Below are 23,205 nucleotides of genomic sequence, written 5' to 3' on the forward strand. Positions count from 1 at the left end.
AACTTCTTGCTTGAGGACTATAAAACACTTCAAAAATGGAAAACCAAGAATCAAGGGATTCCTCTCAAAATACCAAACAATCTGTTATTCCAGAGGGTATAGGGAAATGGGTCAAGCCTGTAAAAACAACTTCCATGGATCCTACTGGAAAACAAGACCTTGGGAAACTGACGCGCTTCACCAGAGAAGGACAGTCGGCTGATGGTGTGAGGGTTATCCCAGTGACAAAGAACCTGGCCCTGGGAATGCATCCTTCTGGTGAAACACTTCTGACCACCAGTGGCAGGCCACCATCTAGACTGCCCCGCAGGTGCCACAGGTGATAACAAAAGCCCAGAAGCAGCTGCTCTTTGGGAGGTGCTGGGAGAAACCAGCTATCAAGGTGATGTGGCTGAATGTACATCTTGACAGTTATTGTTCGTGGAGCTAAGGCTGAAAATGTCAGACCTAAGCCAAAGCCAGAGGATGAAGAATTTGTGGAAGTAATTTCTTCACCAAAGAATCACCTGCTGTAGGGACTTGACACTCTGGTGGCTAAAGAACACCTGACAATGGATGCCAGAGTCTGTTCTGTGCTCTGGTGCTGAAACATACAAACACGAAGCTATTTTAAGTGCCCTTCCTGAAATTTAAAGGCCAAAGGCCAGTGGGTCATATGCTTTTGCAAGCAAGACCACTAGGCCTCCTTCACTAAGTCTTTGTATTCAGCTTAGTTTAATGTAGATTTGAAATGGGCAGTTTTATAAAATAAAAGCAACACAGAATACAATCAATCAATCAATCAATAAAATTTGCCAATGCACCTATTTCGACTCACGTTTTCTGAAATCGAGGGGTGTCTTAGAAGCCATGGCCCCTCATAGCTGCTGTCAGCAGGGCAGTGGTAGTGATGGGACATTGCTTACAATATCACACTTGGGCACAGTATTAAAAACAATGATCACATTTCAGCATTTCAATTAAATTACAAGCATTGTTGCTACTGGATGTGTTGTTATTCATTCATCATAATGTCTTCCTGGCTCTTGTCTAAAACCTCTGTTGGCACCTGCCAGTAAGATCATCCTGGAGAACGGATGCAGTGGCATGGAAGAAAGTCCCCCAGATAAGGCTGGGGGCAGCTGAAGCCTCTGTGACTGAGTGCTTCTTTCAGACGTGCAGCCTGGCTAATCCTATTGGTGGAACAGAGGGCAGTTTTGTATGAAAAAAAGCCTCAGTGATAAGAAAACACTGTGTTCTAGTGAAGTGGTAAGTTTGTTTTTTCCTTAACGGCACATGGTGTGTCTTATAATCCAAGGCATCTAGGAATCAATAAAATGCAGACTTATTACACCCATTTCACAAATAAGGAAGCAGAGACACAGCAATGTAATTAACTGGCCCCAAACCCCACAGCTAGTAGGTGGCAGAACCAGGATCTTATTGTGGCTGATTTAGAGTCTAAACACTCAGTTAACCATTGTGCATACTGTTCCTCAACATTCATGAAGCTGGTTGAGGAAGGTTATTGTAGCCTCATTTACTCAATTAGTTAACCAACTGATTCATCAGGTGCCTACTATGTGCCAGATATTGGCATATATTGGGGAAAGGTCCAGTGGTGAGCAAAAGCTTGGAGCTATCTTCAAAAAGCATATAGCTTACTAAGGAAACAGGCCTTAATGACGCAACAGGAATAAATGTAAAGTTGCAACTGTGCAGTAACAGGAAGTAGACCTAAACAGTGCTATTAAAATGTAAAATGAGGGGCCCTTTTATAATTCTGGAAATCAGAGAAGGCTTCCTGGAAGAAGAGTCCTTTGAGTTAAAGGCAAAGAGACAAAGATGGTGGAAGGAGGAGCATCCCAGAAAAAGAAAACAACATGTAAAAAAATGCCTCTAAGTGGGATAGAGGTTAGCACCTTTCCAAACTGGAAAGAAGCCAGAGTGGCTGTAGAATGTGTGTGTGTGTGTGTGTGTGTGTGAGAGAGAGAGAGACTGTAGGTGGCGGCTAGAGTGTTATGAGATGAAGATACAAACGAGGTCGGGGTAAGATCACACATGGCCTTGTAGCCATGTTAAGGATTTAAATCTTCATTCTGAAAGCAATGAGATTCCCCAAAAGTTTCCTTGTCCCATTTATTGTTCCTTAGCTCTATTTCTATTTCAGTAAATCTGAAACTGTCCCAAAGACTGATTCACTCTCTGTGGACAGGAATGATTTTTCTGAAAGCCCTTTGATAAGCAGTTTTACATGGATAAGGTATGATTATTTTCCCTGCTGTTCAGAAAAGTTCTCTTTGCTTGCTCTGGCTCAAAATATGATGAAACAATAGAAATTTGTTTCTTACAGTACCAGGGGCTGGAAGTCCAGGATCAAAGTACAAGGTGAAGAATGAGGGTCCTCTTCTAGGTTGCAGACTTCTTGTGTCCTCACGTGGCAGAAGGGACTGGAGAGCTCTCTGGGATCTCTTTTCATAAAAGCATAGACAAGGATTGAATGATTTCAATGTAGTAATTTTCCCCATTGCAGTGATAACAACAGTAACAATAATAGCACAGCCAACAATTACTGGCTGTTTTCTATCCTTTCAATTTCCAAGCCTTGTAAAAGAAGTTATCAGTGAACTTTCTGGTTAACAAGAGTTAAACCCCAATCTTTGGGTCCTTTTTTACCTGGCTTATCTTGAATACACATTTGAGCTGGCTTGGAAATGAATGCTAAAATTATAAGAAAAAACAGTTTGATCGATGATCGATGCAGTCTTTCATCGACTTAGACATAGCACTGGCTCAGTTAAAAGAGATGCAGAGACAAACAGAGAGAAGAAGTGCTGAGGCTACAGAGCTGAAGGGGAGCTTAGACCCCACACAATTCCAATGTTCTCATTGTACAGGGGAAAAAATCACATCCCAGGTAAAGGAAATTGTTCAAAGCCACAGAGTCTGAGGGAAAGGAGGGTGAGGTGTTTATAAAGGCAAGTGCCAATGAAGAATTTGCTAATTTGTCACATTTTAATATGAAATTACAGGTGTAATGATAGGTGCAGTTAAACTTAACTAGGAACGAATAAAGACAAAAGCTGGAGAATGACATCTATGTGGTTCCTATCCATTTGCTGAGAGCAGATTATCCATCATTCTAAACTCTTTCCTTGAATGGCTGGTGAGCAGGGCACACACACTGAGGTGTGTTCCCAATGGTGTGTGTCTCCTGATGGGAAATGTGGGAAGGACAGTTTTTCCATTAAAACGGTTCATTACTACTTTAAGAAGAAAGTGACTATGTCCTTATTTCTCTAGTGTTTCTTACTACCGAAACGTAGTCTGCCAACGGCTTATGGGAGACAGTGCGCAGTCCACCAGTGGCGTGCTGACAAAGGTTAATTTCTGGTCCTACCTTCCCGACTGTGGTTAAATATTAAAAGGCAATAAAGCACTGAACATTTTTTAAAAACTTCAGTCTCTTTGGATGTCTAGGTGATAACTATGCTTTATTGCACATTATACTAGAGGCTACTGGAGGGTACAAAAGAAGTAAAAATAAGTAAATATTGAATGAGTGAATAAAGCAGTCCATATGTTCAAAGAGATTCTAATCGGGCTGGAACAGTAGAAATGAAAACAAAGTCAGTCTCACCACCATCACAGTTACTACCCTTGAGCACGTGCTATGGACAGGTGCCATGCAAAACACTTCATGTATGTTATTTCATTTCATACTCACACGGACCTTTCGGAGGTAGCCACTGTAACCTGGCTTACAGACGAGCAGACTGAGCCCCCGTGAGGCCTCCCTCCTGACAGCAGCTGCGCAATCCCAGGTTTCTCTGACTTTCCAGCCTGTGATTTTTCCATCACGACACACTCTCCCCACAGGAAGCTTGGAAGCAAGACGTGATTAATTGCCAACCTGATTCGTCAAGACAGAACGGGCCCCAACATGGAGGAGACCTATTCTTGGCTGCTGCTGCTCTTCATTCTGCCAGCCTTTGGATTCAATATACTAAGTTCTCACTTTCATGTGTGATTTGTGCGGGAGTTGATTCTGGACTGGAAAGTATATAGAAGCTGTGTTACGTGTCACTTGTTATTATATAGTGGAGATACCTTTGCTCCTTCTTACCAGTGTAGGTTAGAGATTTTAAATGTATTAAATTTGAACACATTATCTTTCCCCATTCCAAACCTGCCTTTCTAGGTAGAAGTAGAAGAGAATACTGCTATAAGTTAAAATCTTATGGTTTCCAGGCTGAGTTTGAACAGCAGTGATTCAATCATTACCAAGACCCCGTGAAGCGCCTGGTAATGCCCCCTGTACTGCCCACACAAGGATGGCAAGCCGTAGCTTTTATTCTTAAGAAGCTGAGTCTCTTTGGAGACACTCAAACTCAGCAAATAAAAAGTAAAGGACACCCAGTTATATATTGCACGAGACATATTTACACTAAAAAAATTATCCTTCATCTGAAATTCAAATTTAATCAGCTCCCATGCATTTCATCTGGTAACCCTCAGCAGACATAAAAATCCACCACACCCTACAAAGAAAAGGCGATGCTAATAGTTGTGCACACACAGTGCCCCAGACACACAGGGGAGGAATGCTCCCCCCGTCTGGGACAGCCAAGAGGGCTTCACGCGTCTGGTTGGGCTGACTTGAAGAAATGATGCGTTTGCTGGGTGATCCTGAATTTGAGAGGCAGAGATGAGGGGAGGAGACTCCAGATACAGGGAAGAGCACAGAGTTTGAGATCATGTCTGGGGTACATGGGCAATGAGAGAAAGGCAAAACGAAACATGAGGGTCAGATAATAAAGGGCTCTGGCAGAGCCCTGGCCAGTGTGGCTCAGGTGGTTGGGCATTATCCTGTGAACTGAAAGGCTGCCAGTTTGATTCCTGGTCAGGGCACATGCCTCAGTTGTGGGTTTGGTCCCCGATCAGGGTGCATATGAAAGGCAACCGGTCAATGCTTCACTCTCACACCCATGTTTCTCTCCTTCTCTCTCTCCCTGCCTTCCCCTCTCTCTAAAATAAATTTTAAAAAGGGGTGGATGGCGCTTTAGCAGAAAGGTAAATGAGTCACTACATTCTGCCATCAATAGGAAACCACCTACTCTATCTATACTTTTTCTTATTTGTTCACATAATCAGAGTTTGGCTAAGTAGTGTTTCACAAATGTGGACCCTGAACCAATGTTACTGTGAGAGGTAACTTCAGGTAATAATTCTGATGATTGGGGATAGTATGGGGAATGCAGATTAAATAACTTGGACTCATGCAGAGGAAGGTTCATTTCTTTTTTCTTTTTAATTTAAAATAATTTTATTTTTTATGTGTACACTTAAAAGATTAATAGACTTTTCTTAGAGCTGTTTTAGGATCGGAAGACATTGAGCAGAAATACAGAGAGTTCTCCTACACCCCTTCTTGATTCCTAGTTTCCTCTCTTTCAACACTGGTTACTCAAGAAAGTCTTAATTTGGTGCTATTCTAGCTTTAAAACCTCTATATCCTGTTGGGCTGGAGAGAGAGAGAGACTGAGAAGAATTAAAAGGAGGAGGAGAAGGAGGAGAAAAAAAGAAGAGGGAGGGGGAGGGGAGGACAGAGGAGAGAGAGCACTCTGCATTTGAGTCTCTGACTATCCATGTACGAAGTTACTCGAAAACAAAAATCATTTTGTTTTCAGTGTCTTTGTTTATGAAGTTTTGTTCTGAGAACAATACTCATTTTCTGTTTCACGTGTGGGGACAAGAAGATTTGTTGCAAAAAGATTTGTTCATACACCAAAAGAGAACAGACTGAGGAAATGATAATGAAAGTGGCACGAGAAAGACCGAAGCTTCGGAAACTCCGGGACGTGCCGGCCGAGGTCACTTCCTTACCTGGTGGGAAGTTCCCTCCTGGCCTTTTCAGGGCTGAGGAGGAGTTTCTAGAGAAAAGCCTGTCTCTGTTGGGAGAATGAGTAAGGATCACATGAGTGCAGTGAAATCCCATGTGTTGCTTAAATGCTTCCTTCACGGCTTTGCTTTGATGTCTCTTTCTCATCTCGTTACATGTTGCTTTTCTGAAAAGTCCAGACAAGAAAGAATCAAAGGAATGCTTCCCTTGGACAAGATATCTAATGCGAAAATACCAAGGTTTTGCCTTTGACCTTGATGAAATAAAAAAGGCTCAAGATATTTTAAATACTGAGTACCCATGACACATCTAAAAATTACTTGGCGTCATGCACAGACTTTCAGGAACTTTCCAGGGGGAGCAGAATGTATCAGCTTGGAAATTTCTCTGAAATCCATTTCCTGGACAAGGGTGTAAGGGTCGAAGTATGGCACCAATAAAAGACGGATGGAGGCAGTAGATTTGCTATGAGGAAGTCTTTTCATTTTAGTTCACCATTCCTCTCATTTCCTCTAGCGCACCTGGGGTCACATTTGGGCTCAGTCATTTACTAGCTCTGTGACCTTGGGCAAGGCACTTCATCGCTCAGAACTTGTGTGTTTATAAAATGAGAACTGTATTTTCACAGGGTTGCTTGAGGATTAAGTGATATAATGTATGGAATTCTTGAGCCTCGTTATTTATCAAGACCGGCACTGGTGTGTTACTATGGACTAAACTCCAGATTTTATTTGCATTTCACTAATTTTTCCATTTACATTCTTCTTCCTGTTCCAGGCTCCAATTCAGGGCCCCACACTGCATTTACTTATCATGTCTCCTTGATGTTCTCTGGTCTGTGCTTTGGGCTGGATATCAGGGGATTAGAAATGAGTAAGAACATGCTCCCATCTGCTGGGAGTGACCCAGTCCAGACATCCTAAATGTAGAGATATGCAAGTCAAAGTTAAACAGAGATCAACCATATCCCTTGCCCACCCTCTAGGAGCATCATTCACTCTCACCCCTCTTTTACTACATCATTTTGCATTTGCACAAATATTAATGGGAGCCTCTCACTGAAATTTCTTTAGCTTCATTTGTACATGGCTTTTTGCTGATGAAGTAGTATTCATACTCTATGTATCCATAGGATAGGCCTGGTGTTAGTATAAAAAGCCCCTTAATGATTGTGGGACGAATGAGTGAAGGAATAATTACAAAATCAGTTGAGAGCAGGAAAGGCTCTGGGAAATCAGATGTAAAATGTGTCCTGGGTGGTGAGTGGGAGGGAGGAGGAAGAAAAGCTGGGTGGAGGTACTAGAACCAAGAGTGGGGAAGGTCTCAACTTGGTCTTGACCTACCTCCTAATTTTGCCAGGACTCTTTTTGATTGTGCCCCATAGGAAATGACAGGGGAGTAGGACATTAAATTTAGACTGCAGTTTGTAATTCTTGGTGAGTAAAATGTGGACAATAAGCCGGACCTTTCTTAGCATGTTAAAGGTGTGTTCATTGTAGGTGAAAGGGCTAGGTAAAAGATGTTATGGTGAAATAAGTTATTTTCTTCACTGGAAGGAAATGATGCAGTGAGTGTGGCTGCATGGTAGTCCTCACCCTAAGGATATGTTTATTGATTTGAGAAGGAGAGAGACAGAAAGAGAGAGACAGAGAGAGAGACAGAGAGGAACATCAGTTGGTTGTCTCCTGCACAAGCTCCAACAGGGGATCGAACCTGCAACCTTTTGGTGCACAGGACGATGCTCCAACCAACTGAGCCATTCATCCAGGGCCGAATGTATTTCTTAAAAACATTCTTTAATGCAAACTTTGAGAGATGAGAGAACTGTGCTTGGGAGCCAGGAGGCTGGGCACAGATACGCTCAGTTGGACCAGTGCACAAGGAAGGAGGCAGGGGCTCTCAGGCAGGACTGGGGCTTGCTTCAGGGAGCAAGCAGCTGTCAAGCAGACTGCTGACTTGAGGGGCCAAGGCATTTTGACTACAGAACCACAGTAGTCCTGAGGTGGTAAAAAGGCTTCAAAGAACTTTAACTAGCATTTCATTGTGGATCTTGGCAATTGATCCACCTGGGTGTGAATCCTGATGACTCCACCTCCTTTGTGGCCTTGGGCAGGTCACACTCTGAGTCTGTTTCCTTGTCTGTAAATCAACAATGCTAAGAATCCTTTAGGGATGTTGTGAGTGCCTGAAATGATGCACGTAGCATCTGGTGCAAAGAACTGAAGTTACGGTATAGAGTCCTAGAAGCGCGACCTGAGATATTTTACTCTAAACCTCTCCAAATGGCTCTTGTGCGAAACGAGGGAAGTGCAACTTGAGATATTTTATTCTAAACCTCTCCAAATGGCTCTTGTGCGAAATGAAGGCACCAGAGAGACAAGATGATGTGAAGTTTTTTGACACTATATTTTGTTAAGCAGTGAGAGTGAGTGGTGAAATTTAAGATAAACATGGCATCATTATATGCCCGACTATATTATTTTTCTTTTCTTTTTTTCAATTAAAGTTGTCCCATTTCTCCCCCACTGCCCCCCCCCAGCCCACCCCTTCTCCCACAGTCATTCCCCACCCCTTTGTCCATGTGTCATTTATACATGTTCTTTGATGTACTGTTTTTCTTAAATCCTTGATATCAGTTTTGGAACCAGATAGCCTGGGGTCTAATACAGATTCATCTGGGAAAACTTGGGCAAGCCACTTGACTATGTTCTGTCTCTTTTCTCCTCTTTAAGAAAGTAGGGATAACAGTAGTATCTCATTTATATGTAGTGGTGTCCTGGAGAGAAATCTCAACCAGTTCACAAGAGCCTTTACTGTACATCTTTTCCAGCTCCATGTTCCATGAGGTCATGTCGGTAGCTTGAAATCTACTAAGTGTTTACACCATAGGAATTGGTAATCACTACAGACCAGGACTTCTTTCCCCCCATAGGGTCAGTTGTTAAACATTTACCAGAACACAGCTACTTATGGGATTGTTGCAACGGTTCAGCAGGGATGGATGCAAAGGGCTTAGCATATCGCCTAGCACATAAATATAAGTATTTATATGTATAAACACAGCTGCATATTTATACTTTCATTCAATAATTTTTCCTTTAAATTGTTAGTTTATTTCAAAAATTCATATTTCGTAGGGGACGCAGTATTTTAGGTCTTCCCGGCTTGCTTGTTTGGGATTCCTGCCACCCCCAGCCATACCCCTATAGTATGAGAAAAACTATTTTTATTCTGTGATCCTGCCCACTGGCTTGTCTTTCTGACTGGTCTGGCTGGTTTCTTCAATGGGGAGATAACTTGGGAGTTATTCTAAGGGGCTCCTTTCCAACATGTGGACAGGGAAGTAAAAAACACCTATGAAAACAACAGGATTGATGATTCAGATGAAAAGAGAAAGGTAGAAGTCAGAAATACTCAGAAATAGCCTGGGGTCCACATGCCCATTTGAAGTGACTGTAACATTACTTGGCTCTGAGTAGGTGCTCCATAAATATTTGTTGAATGATTAATAGATGTTACTTTTTGCTTAAGCTAGCATGTGCTTGTTTCCTCTATTCTATATTCCAAAGAATTCTAACAAGGCACTTGGATCCTAGGCTCTGACAAAATCTCCATCATTAATGGTCAGGGAGCGCTGACTCTATGACTTAAAAGCCTTACAGGTCATCTGATGGCAGCCCCATGGTGGGCACAGTTAAAAGGAGAAGAAGCCATTTTCTCTGAGCTCTAAATGCCTGAGCTATCTCAGTTTAAAAAAATATAGTAGTCCCTCTCTATATTGCGGTTCACTTATTGCAGCCTCACTCTATCGTGGGATTTTTAAAAATATTGTATTCAACTGTTTATCGCGGATTTTTCACTATATCGCGGGATTTTGCGGCACTGTATACATATGTTGTTAAACTTACGTAGGTTTAAGAGTGTAGAATATGTTTAAGGTTCCTACATCGTGGGGGGCGGGGAGGTCTAGAATGTAATACCCGTGATAAGTGAGGGAATACTGTACATTGGTAGTAAAATGACTTTCTGGCTTTTGTTTTTGTGGGATTTTAAAAATTTATCAAAAAAACATTTAGAAAGTCAATGCGGGAGAGAAAAATGACACACTTCTAGGTAATACACTGGAAAATAAGTTTTGTACCACAAACAGTGGCTTCACTGGGAAGAGGCCTCTATATACTTGGAGTGCACCACGGCAATGCGACGTTTATTGGTTTCTAGATCACTGTGAGAAATCCCATCTGGTGATCTCTGAAAGACCGTCTCCACGACCTGCTATGATTTAGCTGTTCAGGGTCTCATTGTGAAGGCTGTAGAAATATTGCCGAAGGAACATGCTCAGGGTAAGTGGAAGGGGCACCTTCAAGAATGGGAACTACACCACCCCCGGGAGCTCAAGGCTTTCGGGGAGTTTTGCAGTGAGATGGAAATATGAAATTTGACCCGTAAAGCATTAGGAAAGAGGCCAGTACAACAAGACGATGCTTGCTGGAAATGAAAACAAGAACACTTTGCTGTGGGTGTCTAGAATGCTGCCCGTGTATTTTGTCTTGGAGATCAGCTTACATGAGTTCTCGAATCTTCCCTTCTAATTTCTTGGCATCAGCTCCACAAAATTCAAAAATCTGTTCACAAATACAACAAGGGTGAAATATTTATTGGTTTAAATATTGCCAGGACCGTAAAGCTTTTAGGAGTTTTGTTCCTGCTTGTACAATTATCCTCTGCTCATTTTCAACATCTACAAGATATTTTAAATATACGTATGCATTAAACACATTAAATTTATGATGTTTGAGTTGTTTGGTACCTTTTCATAACTGTTTATGCTCGTGTTTTTCCAGGTTTATACAATTCTCCATAATATTCCTCTATACTAAGATCTAAAACATATAATGTTGTTGAAGACACGGAAACCCAGTCATTGAAACACCTGAGCTTTCATCCATCGATATTGAGGGCTTGTTATCTCACAGACATGAGCTGCTGAAGTCAAATGGCTTGTGATTATTCATTCCCTGACTTTTGTCCAGGTAAGAGCATTGCAATCAATTGCTTCTAAGCAGCACATTTACTTTTCAAAATTTCACATCTCTGAGTCAGGATGCATTTCATAGCAGGTGGAATATTTTATTTGGAACACTTTTCAGTAGTATATAAAGTAATGTGCTGCATCTGTCAATGAGCACCTTATATTTGATGAAAAAGGAAAGTTAAAGACCTTACCATTCTTATCACTTTAGTACCAATTGTCTGAGGCAGTTGGAAAGAAGGAACAGTGTAGGGAAACTGAGGGTGGGACAGGCTGAAGGCTTGAGTTTCCACTGAGGGAGATTTCAGCAGCCAAAAAATAGTGTTTGGGCTTTGGGGCAGGGGTTGGAAAAGTTTAGAACTGAGTTCCATGCTCAGTGTGCAGCAGAGAAGGAACTATCCCCACATCTACTGATTCTGCTTCCCCAGCATCCAGTCTGGGTGCTGCCTGTGAGCACCATGGTTCATTCTATTCCTTTAACATAAACCCCTGTCTTCTGACTCTGTCTTGATCCCATTTCACTTACCGGCTTGCTCACGAATCCACTTCTATAGCAGCAAATTGCTCTTTTGAATCTTGAGAATAGGGTGACCTAAGTGTGGGTGCAGAATTTCATGCTTTACCTGGGCTGTCCGGTTTATAGCCATTTCCTCTATAAAAAGTTATCTCAGCCTTGGCCTTGACCACCTGGGGAAGAGGGTGTCAGGAAGGGCCTGTGACAGTCTTTCTTGACTAAGAGTCAGATGGCAACTGGATGGTGGCTCTAGGCATGATGGGACTTTCATAATCCTCTGAGACCAGAGCAGGTACCAAGAAAAGGAGTCCTGGCAAGGACATAGGCAGGACTTGGCTGCCTGAATGACTTAACTTGTCAGGGAGCAGAGAAAAGATACTAAGCTTAGCTAGTGCTAATAAGTCTATTGCCAGGAAGCTGGGGACCACAGTGAGGCAGCATGTCCCATAAGCTAGAAGTTGAGTGAGAGGGGAATGCTTTTTAAATTTCTTTTCACTTGGAGGTAGCAGGACTTCCTAGACAGCTCAATCTGGACTTAAAGGGGCTTTATCCTCTCTCACCAACGCTGAAGTGAAATGCAGGGTTTGAGAGATTTTAGGGTTCCGCCACGGTCCCATTCTGTCTTCCCATGGGAGCTGGAAGGCAGGTGTCCCTATGTCTGCAGTGGCACTATGTCTGCAGTCCTCTTGTGATGTCTGTCTTAGATTCCTATCCTCTACTCCTCTGCTTCAGGAATATCTTGACTCAAGTGAAGGAACATGTAACAGCTGAGCAGAAGAGAGACACTGGCGAGGAAGCAATGGGAAGTTCCCAAGGTGTGCCTGTTCCCCATGACCACCGCTATGTAATTCTAGACAGTCCCCTGGACCCCTGTGGTCACTAAGAAGATATTTTGATAACCCTCCAAATGATCTCCATATGTATGATTCTGTTCCTGTTCTAGTTGTTTGCTTAGTCTGCTTTTGTTTTTATTAGATCTAGTTGTTCATAATTGTGACTTTGTTTTCATTTTAATGTTCATAGTTTTGATCATCTTCTTTTCCTTAAATAAGTCCTTGTCTGGGAAGTACTTTATTATTTGGAAGTTTATCACTGGGGAGGGGGAAAGGGGAGAATGGAGAAGAGGTACAGAGATTAAGAAGCATAATCAGTAGGTACAAAATAGACATGGGGGATGTTAAGAATAGTACAGGAAAGGGAGAAGCCAAAGACCTTACACACACAACCCATGGACATGAACCAGCAGTGGGGGGGGGGGGGATTGCTGGAGGGTAGGGGAGTACAGGGTGGAAGGGGGCAAAGAGGGAAAAATTGAGACAACTGTAATAGCATAATCAATAAAATATACTTAAAAAAGAAGATATTTTGTATATCTTTATGGGAATAACTTAGTGAATCTGATAATTCCTGTTTATTTTAGGACCTCTCTTACCACCAAAGGCATTGTGGAGCCAGAGAGAGTTTGGGGGTCCCTAAATGAGGTGATTTGCTTCTTGGAGGAGACTGCTCCTCATACAGGGATGGCACAGGCTGGTCGGGGGGCAGGGAGGGGAATGAGAAATAAGAGGGCGCAGCCCTGAGGCAGATTTCTAGAAAGGGGTGATTTCTGTGACCATGGAGTTATGACAGGCCTATGCCACCAAGGGCAGCCAGAAGCCACCAGCACAATAAGAGCCTTAGTTACTATGGAATTTGACTTCTCTTCCTTTTAGATACATTGAACCTAGTATAGGCACCATCACCCACCCTGTTACCTGGAAACCAAGGCCACATTAGAGAGAAATTCATATACACTCAGAAAATTGCACAAACTGTAAGCATACAGTTTGGAAACTTATTATGAGAGAGTATGTCTGCACAACCATGTCCAGATCAAGATACAGAACTTCAGCAGTACCCAGACACCTCCCTCCCAATCATTACCCTGTGCCCAAAGACAGCCACTAGTCCACATTTATCATCATCAATTAGATCAGTCTGTTTTTAAACTTTTATAAATGAAATTCTACAGTAGGTATTCTTCTGTACCTGGCTTCTTTCATGCAACATGATGATATTTATCTGTATGAGTGGCAGTACATTCATTTTTCGTGTTTAAAAACAATTATTTTCTTGCATAACTCTTACACAATTTATCCATTTAGGCTAAGAACAAGAGTGCTGCCAGGGACATTTCTTTGCCACATCTCTGTGGAAACATCTTTGAGGACATATGAAAACTCATTTCTATTGGGCTCTGTTGTGTCCCTGTAGGTAGAATTACTGAATTCAGCTTTAGTAGGAGATAGCCAACAAGTTTTCAAAGTGATTGTATCAATTTACACTTTGCCAGCAGAGGACAATTGTCCTGGCTGCTCCCCATACTTGATCACACTTGGTTCTGACAGTCTTTTTCATGTGAGCCATTCTGGTAGCTTTAGGTGGGATTAAATTTGTCACTGAACTCATCAACTTTCACCTGGACTTAAGCAACAGCTTCTAATTTGTTCCTCTGTCTCCAGTCTTATGCCCCATTTGTTCCCTTCTAACTCTTGAAGCTCAAAAAACAATTCCAAGTCATGCTATCTTCTTTGTAAAATTTTTCAGTATTTCTTCATCATCATCAAATCCAAGCTTCTTACATGGAGTCCTTGATTTTGTCCTGAATACATCTACGCCGCTCCTTACCATAAACTCTGAACTCTAGCAACACTTCTCTAGATGAATTCATTTAACAAATACTTAATCAGTACTATTATGAGCCAGAAAAACCAGACAAAATCTTCTCATGAAGCTCATATTCTAGTGATCATTTAGTAATTTCATATTATTGTTATATTATCATCGAACAATTCCTGACACATACCCATGCTATTTTATATCTCTTTGTTTCTTCTCATCTTTCTCACTTGCTAATCTTAACCACTCTCAAGATTTAACTCATGAAACCTGCCCTGAAGTCTTCTCTGTGATCTCATAGTACCCTGTGCATTCCAGTATTAAAGAGAGGATTTTGTTATAGTTCTTTTTCATTAGTCCAAGGATGGGAAGTATACCTTATTTCTTTCCCCCATATTTTTAGTATCTAGTCCAAAACCTTGCACCTAGGGGCTCTATGAATGGTTTTAGGCCTGAAGTGGGTTGAGTGAAGCTGATTTCTTGTCACTGAAGTACAGGTCTTAGACTCTGGGTAGTACTAGGTCGCAGGCACTAGAAGGCATATACTTCTCATACTGTGACCCATTTTAGATTTTCCCTGTCCTGTTTGTCAAAAGCAAATGTTGCATTTGTGTCTCCTTGTCTAGCATGGGTGTTTCATGTAGGAGCTTAATAAATGTGGTTATTGAAGGAGGAGCAGCTTACTGATAAGTGCATAATTTAGGGACTTCCAGCCAAGATGGAGACCTAGACAGACATGCTGCATGTCCCTCCACAAATAAGAAGGAATACAACTACCTCAAAAGTAGAGACAACCAGAAATTCCAGAAAATTGAGCTGCATGGAAGACCAACAAACAAAGATATAAAGAAGAAATACTCACCCAGAAAGGTAGGAGGGGCAGAGCCGGGGCAGAAAGGATGTGGTGTGGTGGCAGCAGCAGTGGCAGGCTGGTGGAAAGTGCAGTCACACATTTTAAAAGTAGGGAGGGACACCTGGGGAGCTCTTCCTGCTCCAGACCAGACTGCATAGCTCACAGTTCCAGTGCCAAGGAAAATAAAGCCTCATTGCTTCTGACTGTGCAAACCAGTGGGGGTTGGGGCGGCGGAAGAAACTGCTCATCTCTCAGTAGAGTCTGCTTATTTAAAGGGTCCTCACAGTCTTAGAACATCTGTAGACCCACACACTCTGGGAACAAAAGCCAGGGCAACAGCTAGAGAGGCACAAGTCCCATACAGAAGTGGAAGTGGTGCCTGGAAAAGGGGTGAGTGCTGAGCAAGCAGCATTGTTCCCTCTCAGACCCCTCCCCCACATACAGTGCCACAACGTGGGGAAACAGGTCACCCATATTGATGAATACCTAAGGCTCTGCCCCCTAAATGTAACAGGTGAGACAGCTCTACCTAAGACACAGAGGCAAACTAAAAAGGGAGCTTTTCAAGATAAGAAGACAGGGAAGTGTGGCCCAAAAGAGGGAATGGATCAAGGTTCCAGTGGGAGAACTAAGCGATGAGGAGATAGCCAACCTAACAGATGAAGAGTTCAAAACACTGGTGATAAAGATACTGACAGGCTTGACAGGTATGCTTAAGTACAGCAAATGCATCAGGGAAGAAGTGAAGGCTACGTGAAATGAAGCAAAGAAAAATCCACACAAAACCAATGGTGAAGGGAAGGAAACCAAGGTTCAAATCAATGATTTGGAACATAAGGAAGAAAAGAACAGTCAACTAGTAAAGAATGAGGAAAAACGAATTGAAAAAAATGAGGAGAAGCTTAGGAGCCATTGGAACAACTTTAAACATGCAAACATCCGAATCATAGGAGTGCCAGAAGGAGAAGAGGAAGAGCAAGAAATTGAAAGGTTATGTGAAAAAATAATGAAGGAAAACTTCCCAAATTTGGCAAAGGAAATAAACATACAAGTCCAGGAAGCACATAAAGTCCCAAACAAACTTGACCCAAAGAGGACCACACCAAGACACATCATAATTAAAATGCCAAAGGTTAAAGATAAAGAGAGAATCATAAAAGCAGCAAGAGAAAAGCAGAGAGTTACATACAAAGGGGTGCCTATAAGACTATAAGCTGATTTCTCAAAAGAAACTTTGCAGGCAAGAAGGGACTGGCAAGAAGTATTTAAAGTGATGAAAAGCAAGGACTTACAACAAAGATTACTCTATCCAGCAAAACTATCATTTAGAATTGAAGGGCAGATAAAGTGCTTCCTAGACAAGGTAGAGCTAAAGGAGTTCATCATCACCAAGCCCTTATTATATGAAATGTTAAAGGGACTTATTTAAGAAAAAGATCAAAACTATGAACATTAAAATGACAACAAAGTCACAACTATCAACAACTGAATCTAAAAAATAAAAACAAAATCCAACTAAGCAAACCAGAATAGGAACAGAATCATAGGTATGGGGATCATTTGGAGGGTTATCAGCTGGGAGGGGGAAGGGGGAAAATGGGGAAATGGTGCAGGACTAAGAAGCATAATCGGTTGGTACAAAATAGACAGGGGGAAGTTAAGAATAACATAGGAAAGGGTGAAGCCAAAGAACTTATATGCAAGACCCATGGACATGAACTAAGAGGGGTGGGATGCTGGAGGAAAGGAGGGTACTGGGCAGAGGGGAGCAAAGGGTAAAAAATTGAGCCTACTGTAATAACATAATCAATAAAGTATACTTTTAAAAAAGCATATTTTATAAGTAGCTTTTTTAAAGAAAAGATATAATTATGTAAGGCAACTAGTACATTCGTTCTGCCTAAAACGTTTTCTCATTTTAACCTGAATGCTTGGCTGTGCCTCTCACAGGCATTATCTACGCTGAAGCACTGGAGAGCAATGTTGACCTCTCTCCTCAGTGCCTTCATTTTCCACGCACTGCCAGCACTCTGCTAATGATTGTCAACCACGTTTGTAAGCTCCAGTTCACGGAGACCATGGGGTACAGGGTGGCTGTCTATGCATAATGGAAACAACTACATCCAATAATCAGGGTTTTCTTTTAAAGTTTTTTTTTTTTTAATTGGATATTTTCAAATATACATAAAAATAGAACAATGAAGTGAACTTCCCCACTTATCAATCACTCAGCTGCAACCGGAGGCAGTTTAAAAAAACAATCCTCTATAAAAGTCTATTACTGTTACTGGGAAAATGCAAAGAGGCTGGCGATAGTGGTCCCTTCCTAACAAAGGGACTTCTGAGGGTATAAGTTAAGGAATCTGACTAATGATGCAGTCAGAATAATTATAAAATGCCTTCGCCAGTTGATATGCAATGTGGTTGAGTGAATACTAAAGTTACATTTGAACCAGCTGTATGAAAGCTCAAAAAATTTTCAGACATCTGTACTGAGTTAAAAACAATTATAGCACTAACAACAAAATCCTGAAAGCAACAGCAACAATAACAGTACAAAAGAAGTCCCAACCAACCAAACAACCAACCAATGCAAGACATTTTGGGGGGATAGCTGTAAATGTTTGTATGTACAATACTATCTTGTAATTTGTAATAGTATGATGTTCTTTTTCTTTATGAAGGGTTTATTTACTAAGGCAGTAAGCCTTATGAATAAGATGGGAAGGATATGTCTAATAAGAGAACTTTTAAAAGTACCTTAACCTTCTATTGAGAGGCGGACTGTGTTGATTGTTTGTTCCTACCTTAGTCATTCCTCTGACTCCTCCCAGACCCTTTCCTTCCCCAGAAGCACCTGCATCACGTTGCAGGTGTTTGTACACTTCCCCCTTGACTTTCACAACACCCAGGGCAGGCCTTGCAAACGTTAGCAGCTCAGTTAAGGATTTTGGAGTTAAACAAAAGCAAACCAAGAAGTCAGGGCCTCTTTGAAATAGTCTGTTTCAAACAGCTTGAATGTATACAGATGTGAATTCGAGAACAAAGCATGTAAAAGCAATCTATTATCTAATGTTTTTCCTAATCTCTACTGGCCTTTTCTCAACTTGTTCCAACAGTGAGATTTCAGTAAATTACTAACTTACTTTCATTTTGTTGTAGCTGATTTTGAAACTCTATCTACATGTTTCTTAGAACCTTGGTGGCATAAACAATGACTACAGTGCTTTTCTCCTTCTATGTTAGAGATCGACACACTTTTTTTGTAAGGGGGCTGATAATACCTATTTTAGGCTTTGCAGGCCACGTGGTTTCTGTCGAAACTACTCAAATCTGCTATTACAGTGCAAAAGTAGCCACGGAGGATGTTCAAACAAATGGCATGACTGTGTTCTGGTAACACTTTATTTACAAAAACTGGTGGAGGCTTAGACTTGGCCTTTGGGCTGTAGTTTGCCAACCCTTTTTCTATGCGATCAACTGAAGTTGCTGAGGACACACGTGAAGCTGCCCGAGAGCTAGTTACTCAGTACAATGTGGCTTTCTGTTGAAGGGAAAAGGGGGCTCTAATGAGGGAATTCACTCCAAACCACACTAGAATAGGAAAAGTAATTTTGGACTCTGGCTGGAGGAGATGTCATTCTGCCCATTACTGGAAGTATGGGATGGGACATGAAAATGGTTTGGGGGCCCTTCCCTTCAGTGGCATATACTCTTCATGTTTACACTGGAAAATCTGCTCAACTCTGAAGTGCTGGGAAAGTATGCTTGCGTTTTTCTCTCCCTGACTTTTCTCCAAGTTGTATATCCCTTCCCTGACTTGTGCTCTAGTTCAGAGGTGAGCTTATCAGTTACACCTAGACAAAGGAAAGAGCCCATGTCTATATTCTCTCTTTTGGGGGGTGTTCTGCTAAAGGGACAGGTCTGCTTTCCTCCCACTGTTCTCCTGGAAAGCACATGCAAAGTGGGCCTAAGGTCTGTTTTCTACAGACAGATCTCAAAGACTATCACATTCTGGCCTCACTTTTGGGGATCAATAGTTGTAAAAAGCAGCAATATCTCCTTCACCTGGTAGGTAAGTTTCTCTTCTGCTGCTCCAAATCTCCCATAGGTGGGTCATCTGAAGGTCAAGTTTCAAGGGATAGTAGGAAGTCTGTTGATGTGGGTACAAGCCATACCCTTCAATTACCTCTACTTGGCACTTCTGCTACTTAAAATAAAGGTGATACTTGACTTTCTACTTGACTCCGGTAAGAAAAGAGTTAACATAGCAGATCTGGTAGCTTACTCCTTACATGTCACCAAGAGAACCATGATAGAACTTTCACCAATGCCCCAGGAAATGTGGCCCTCTGGGTGTTCTTTGTGTTAGTGATAGATGATTTTATTATATGAAGTCTGTCTGGATGAAGTCCCACCACTGTTAATATGATGAGAATGGTTTGAGTGACATCAATATAACCTGGCAGCCAAGGAGAGCACACTGGAATACGCATGAACAATGACAACTTCACTGTACTAGTTAGTGGGGGCAGTAGACGCCGTTGAGTGAGCAAGTGTACTGTGCGGCCATCACAGTCAAAATGACTGAGGGAGTAGAGCAAATAATCTGCATCAAATTTTGCATTAAGCCTGAGCATTCCTCTGCAGAAACTATTCGGATGACTCAGAAGGCCGCAGCGTGGGCGACTGGTGATTGACAGCTTCGTCATGATAACGTGCCTGCTCATGCTTCATGTCTCATGCAGAGTTGTTTTGTGAGACATCAAATCACCCAGGTGTCTCAGCCCAGCTAGAACCCAGATTTGGTGCCCTGCGACTTCTGGCTTTTCTCAAAACTAAAATCACCTTTGAAAGAGAAGAGATTTCAGACCATCGATGAGATTCAGGAAAATAGGACAGGGCAGCTCATGGCAATTGGGAGAACTGTGTGAGGTCCCACGGTGCCTACTTGGAAGGGGACTGAGGCATCATTGTCTTGTGTACAATGTTTCTTGTATCTTGTCTCTTCTTCAATAAATACCTCTATTTTTCATATTACAGGGCAGAATACCTTCTGGACAGACCTCATTTATACCTGGAGTGAGGAACTGCTTACACAATGGCTTGTCAAGTTGCTTTGTGTAAACATCAGTATTGATCATGTGTACCTGATTTTGTTTTGGGGGTGCTGAGTTTCCACCATCATGGCTATTTGTGTAGCAGTGGTTGCCTAGCATGGTATGTCTGGGTGACATAAAGTCCTCATACCCTGAGGCTCAAAAGGGCATCAATAAGGTTAGAGACATTCTACGCATGTTCCTAAAGTTCATTACCAGAGAGAGTACTCCTATGTGTCCTTGGAGTCCAGAAAGTCCAAGTCTGTGCCGAACTTTTCTGGACTCCATCAATGCATATCCTTTTCCTGCTGCTTTTACTCTGTATTCTTTGCTGTGATAACTCTTAGCTATGAGTACTGTAAGAACGGTGTCGCTCAAGAGAACCGTAGGAGGCAGCGGGCAGATAGGAAGAAGTTTATTTGAGGGAATTAGCAAGTGGGGAGGAAGCCGGGCAGCGAATGGACCGACTCCGGGGTGCTAGGGAAGGAGGGGCCGTTTTACAGGGGGAAGAATAAAGAAACTATTGAATTTAGTTGTTATCTCGCAACTGTGAGTCTAGGGCTCATCAAGGCCAAACATAGCTCTATCTGATGTACCCCACTATCATGGGAAACTCCCAGGCAGCTGCAGGCGGGCAGGGAGAGGTGGGGATGGCGTGGGAACTAAGGCTGTCAAGTACAACCTGCTATTGAGTCTTGTAAGTTTTTCCGGAGAATCACCCATTTTTCAGCTATTTAAAATTCAGAGAAGAATGGGGCTGGGACTAGGGTGCAAATTTAAGGGGTGCCAGGAACTCAGTATTCATGATTAATAATATTTTAACAAATATTTTTAAAGCATTAAAATTAATGTAAAAATCCATCATAAACAAAATATCAAAAATTCAAGTAAAGACAGGGTTCCTTCCACCTTGTACTTGCAATATCCTGTCTCACTTGCCTCACCCTAATCCCTGCCCTGGAGAAAAGAGGTACACAAGTAATTGCTGCCTTTCAGTTGCTAAAGCTGAGAGCAGCGCCTTTGGCAATGGGGCTAAAGGTTGCTAAATGGTCATAAATGGTTGCTGCACTTTCCCTCCATCTCACTCAGTTCTTGCCTCATCCATCAATTACTCTTTGCCAATGTATCAGCTGCTTATGGGCTGATATGAAACTCTGTGTAGGGATCTGAAGACCATGTGAGAGTTCTTATTTTCCCTTCTCATGCAGAAATCTTCTGTGTCTGAAACAGTCCTTAACAGGTTGGATGTCATTGGTTAGGTAATTCCTCAATGCTAAAATGACTTACCTTAAGTGGATATTGCTGTTATTCAAAGAGCTTTAGAGATTTCCTCATAACTGTTATTTTTAAAGTTCTATTTATTTCTAAATTTTCAGGAAGACAGGTGTGCAGGTAGATCCTGGGGCTCTACTGGCAGCTACATTTTGTAGTATGTGCCAAGTCCAGTGTTAGGGCACCTTATGTACACTTCCATGACCATCATTCAAATACACATGATATAGTCCCTATTTCACAGAGCAGGTGAGCCTCAAGATGGTGAAACTACATTTCCAAGATCACCCACTACTATGGGGCAGACTTGGGGTCCAACCTATAGCTATCTGACTCCAGAGATGGCAGACATTAGCTGCAGATACTATTGTTAGAGGGTGGGTCAAACACTATTTTTTGATGAGCTTGAACAGTGAGCATTTGGGAGGGTGATTTTTCAGGGACCCTCATCTTCCTCACTTTCCATTGTCTCACCGATTGTCCCTGCCTGACCCTTGAGGACACTGAGTTTGTGACCCCTGATTCTAAAACTGTCTTCTTTCTAGCACACAATGTCACTTCCCAGCTGGAATTCTTTTCATTTCTGTACCTATGTCACGGAGACTGTTTGCTAGAAATTATTTCTATGCCTTCAGCAAGAGCCCTGTGCCCCACAAGCATAAAGGCAACGTTTTCTCCCACTTGAGTGCTCAGTTTTTCTTCTGAATTATTCATTCATGAATAATCCATTTACTAGCATCTATGTACCCATATTCCATCACTCTTATGAGAGGACTGAAGTGCATTTTATTTTATCAAAGGATGAAAGGTGGAACCGACTGCTGACAGTGGCCCATATTTAAGCCGTGGGCCAAGACTTGCTACGTCTCTGTTACTCTACCTTCCCCTACTCCACGGACATACACCAACTCCGATGTGGAACCAAAGGTATTAACCAAGGGGGTCTATTGATTGGCTTCTGAGGCTCATCAAATACCCTAGTATTATATGCACATTTGAGCATACGTACGTAGTTTGCTGGAGAGTGCTTATAGTCTTTACTGGCTTTTAGAAGGGTCTATAAACCAAATTTATGAATTACTTATATTAGAATACAGTATAATATTCTAGTTACAAAAGCCAGCCAAGGTTTCCATGAACAAGAACTCACATTTATTGTTGAACAAAAAAATCAACATTTATTAATATACTGTAGTCATGCCATCACAAACATCAGCATAACCAGCCACACTCTGAATTCCATCAAGAATTTCGTGTGACTATCTCCATGCACAGCAAACGCGGCGGGCCCCCTCCGGCTCCCCCGTGCCCAACGGTCCTGGGAGCAGCAGCTGCCGTGTTCTCCCTTTCCCGTTCTCTGGGCGGCAGATGCCTCCCGCACAAGGTGAGACCTATCTAAATGGGCTGCTAACGCTAATGTATGGTGCGGGGGGAGCTGTAGCAATGACTGCCGCTAGGTCTTATTTCCAGGGCAGGCCTTATATTTCTAAGCTTGAGAAAAAAATTGCACTAGGTCTTATTTTGGGGGGAATGTCTTATTTTGGGGGAAACATGGTACCACAGGAACGCATTCTTTTTTTAAACCATAACTAATCTTACTGGAACATAATGTAATGTTTCAGATGAAAACACTAAAAACTACAGCAGGAAGGAACAAACCCACCTTATTTATTAACTGTAATTGGCTTTGGCTGTCCTGTGCCCTCAAACTGTGACACAATGACAGTTCTTTACAGGGTATCCCTGCCAGCTGTTTATACAACTTCTACATGGAAAATTCTAGCACCCAGGAATGCCCATTGTACACCACAGCTGAAGGCCATTGTTATACAGCTTACTTTGTTTTAGTTTTTAAACTTTGTCTTATATTTTCTATATCTTGAAAATAATTTGAAA

General features: G+C 42.0%; 1 protein-coding gene and 1 pseudogene across 3 annotated transcripts in view; one reads left to right on the forward strand and one right to left on the reverse strand.

Annotated features, from left to right (window-relative positions):
• Window positions 1–23,205, reverse strand: part of TXNDC8 (thioredoxin domain containing 8) — a 49,857-nt gene that overhangs the window by 12,811 nt on the left and 13,841 nt on the right. Inside the window, exons 4-6 of one of the 3 annotated variants that reach the window (XM_090274551.1) lie at window positions 11,440–11,505; window positions 3,713–3,862; window positions 2,336–2,450 (exon numbers count right to left, since the gene is read on the reverse strand). In XM_090274551.1, the coding sequence (XP_090130677.1) occupies window positions 2,336–2,450; window positions 3,713–3,862; window positions 11,440–11,505 (331 nt within the window). Of the gene's footprint in view, window positions 1–2,335; window positions 2,451–3,712; window positions 3,863–10,422; window positions 10,507–11,439; window positions 11,506–23,205 lie in introns of those variants that run through there. The other 2 variants (XM_090274552.1, XM_090274553.1) reach the window with 2 other exon arrangements.
• LOC150013535 (ADP-sugar pyrophosphatase pseudogene) lies at window positions 36–515 on the forward strand (annotated as a pseudogene).

The sequence above is a fragment of the Furipterus horrens genome, unplaced genomic scaffold, assembly GCF_987537825.1.
Source record: "Furipterus horrens unplaced genomic scaffold, mFurHor1.1.pri manual_scaffold_4, whole genome shotgun sequence".
Classification (NCBI taxonomy): domain Eukaryota; kingdom Metazoa; phylum Chordata; class Mammalia; order Chiroptera; family Furipteridae; genus Furipterus; species Furipterus horrens.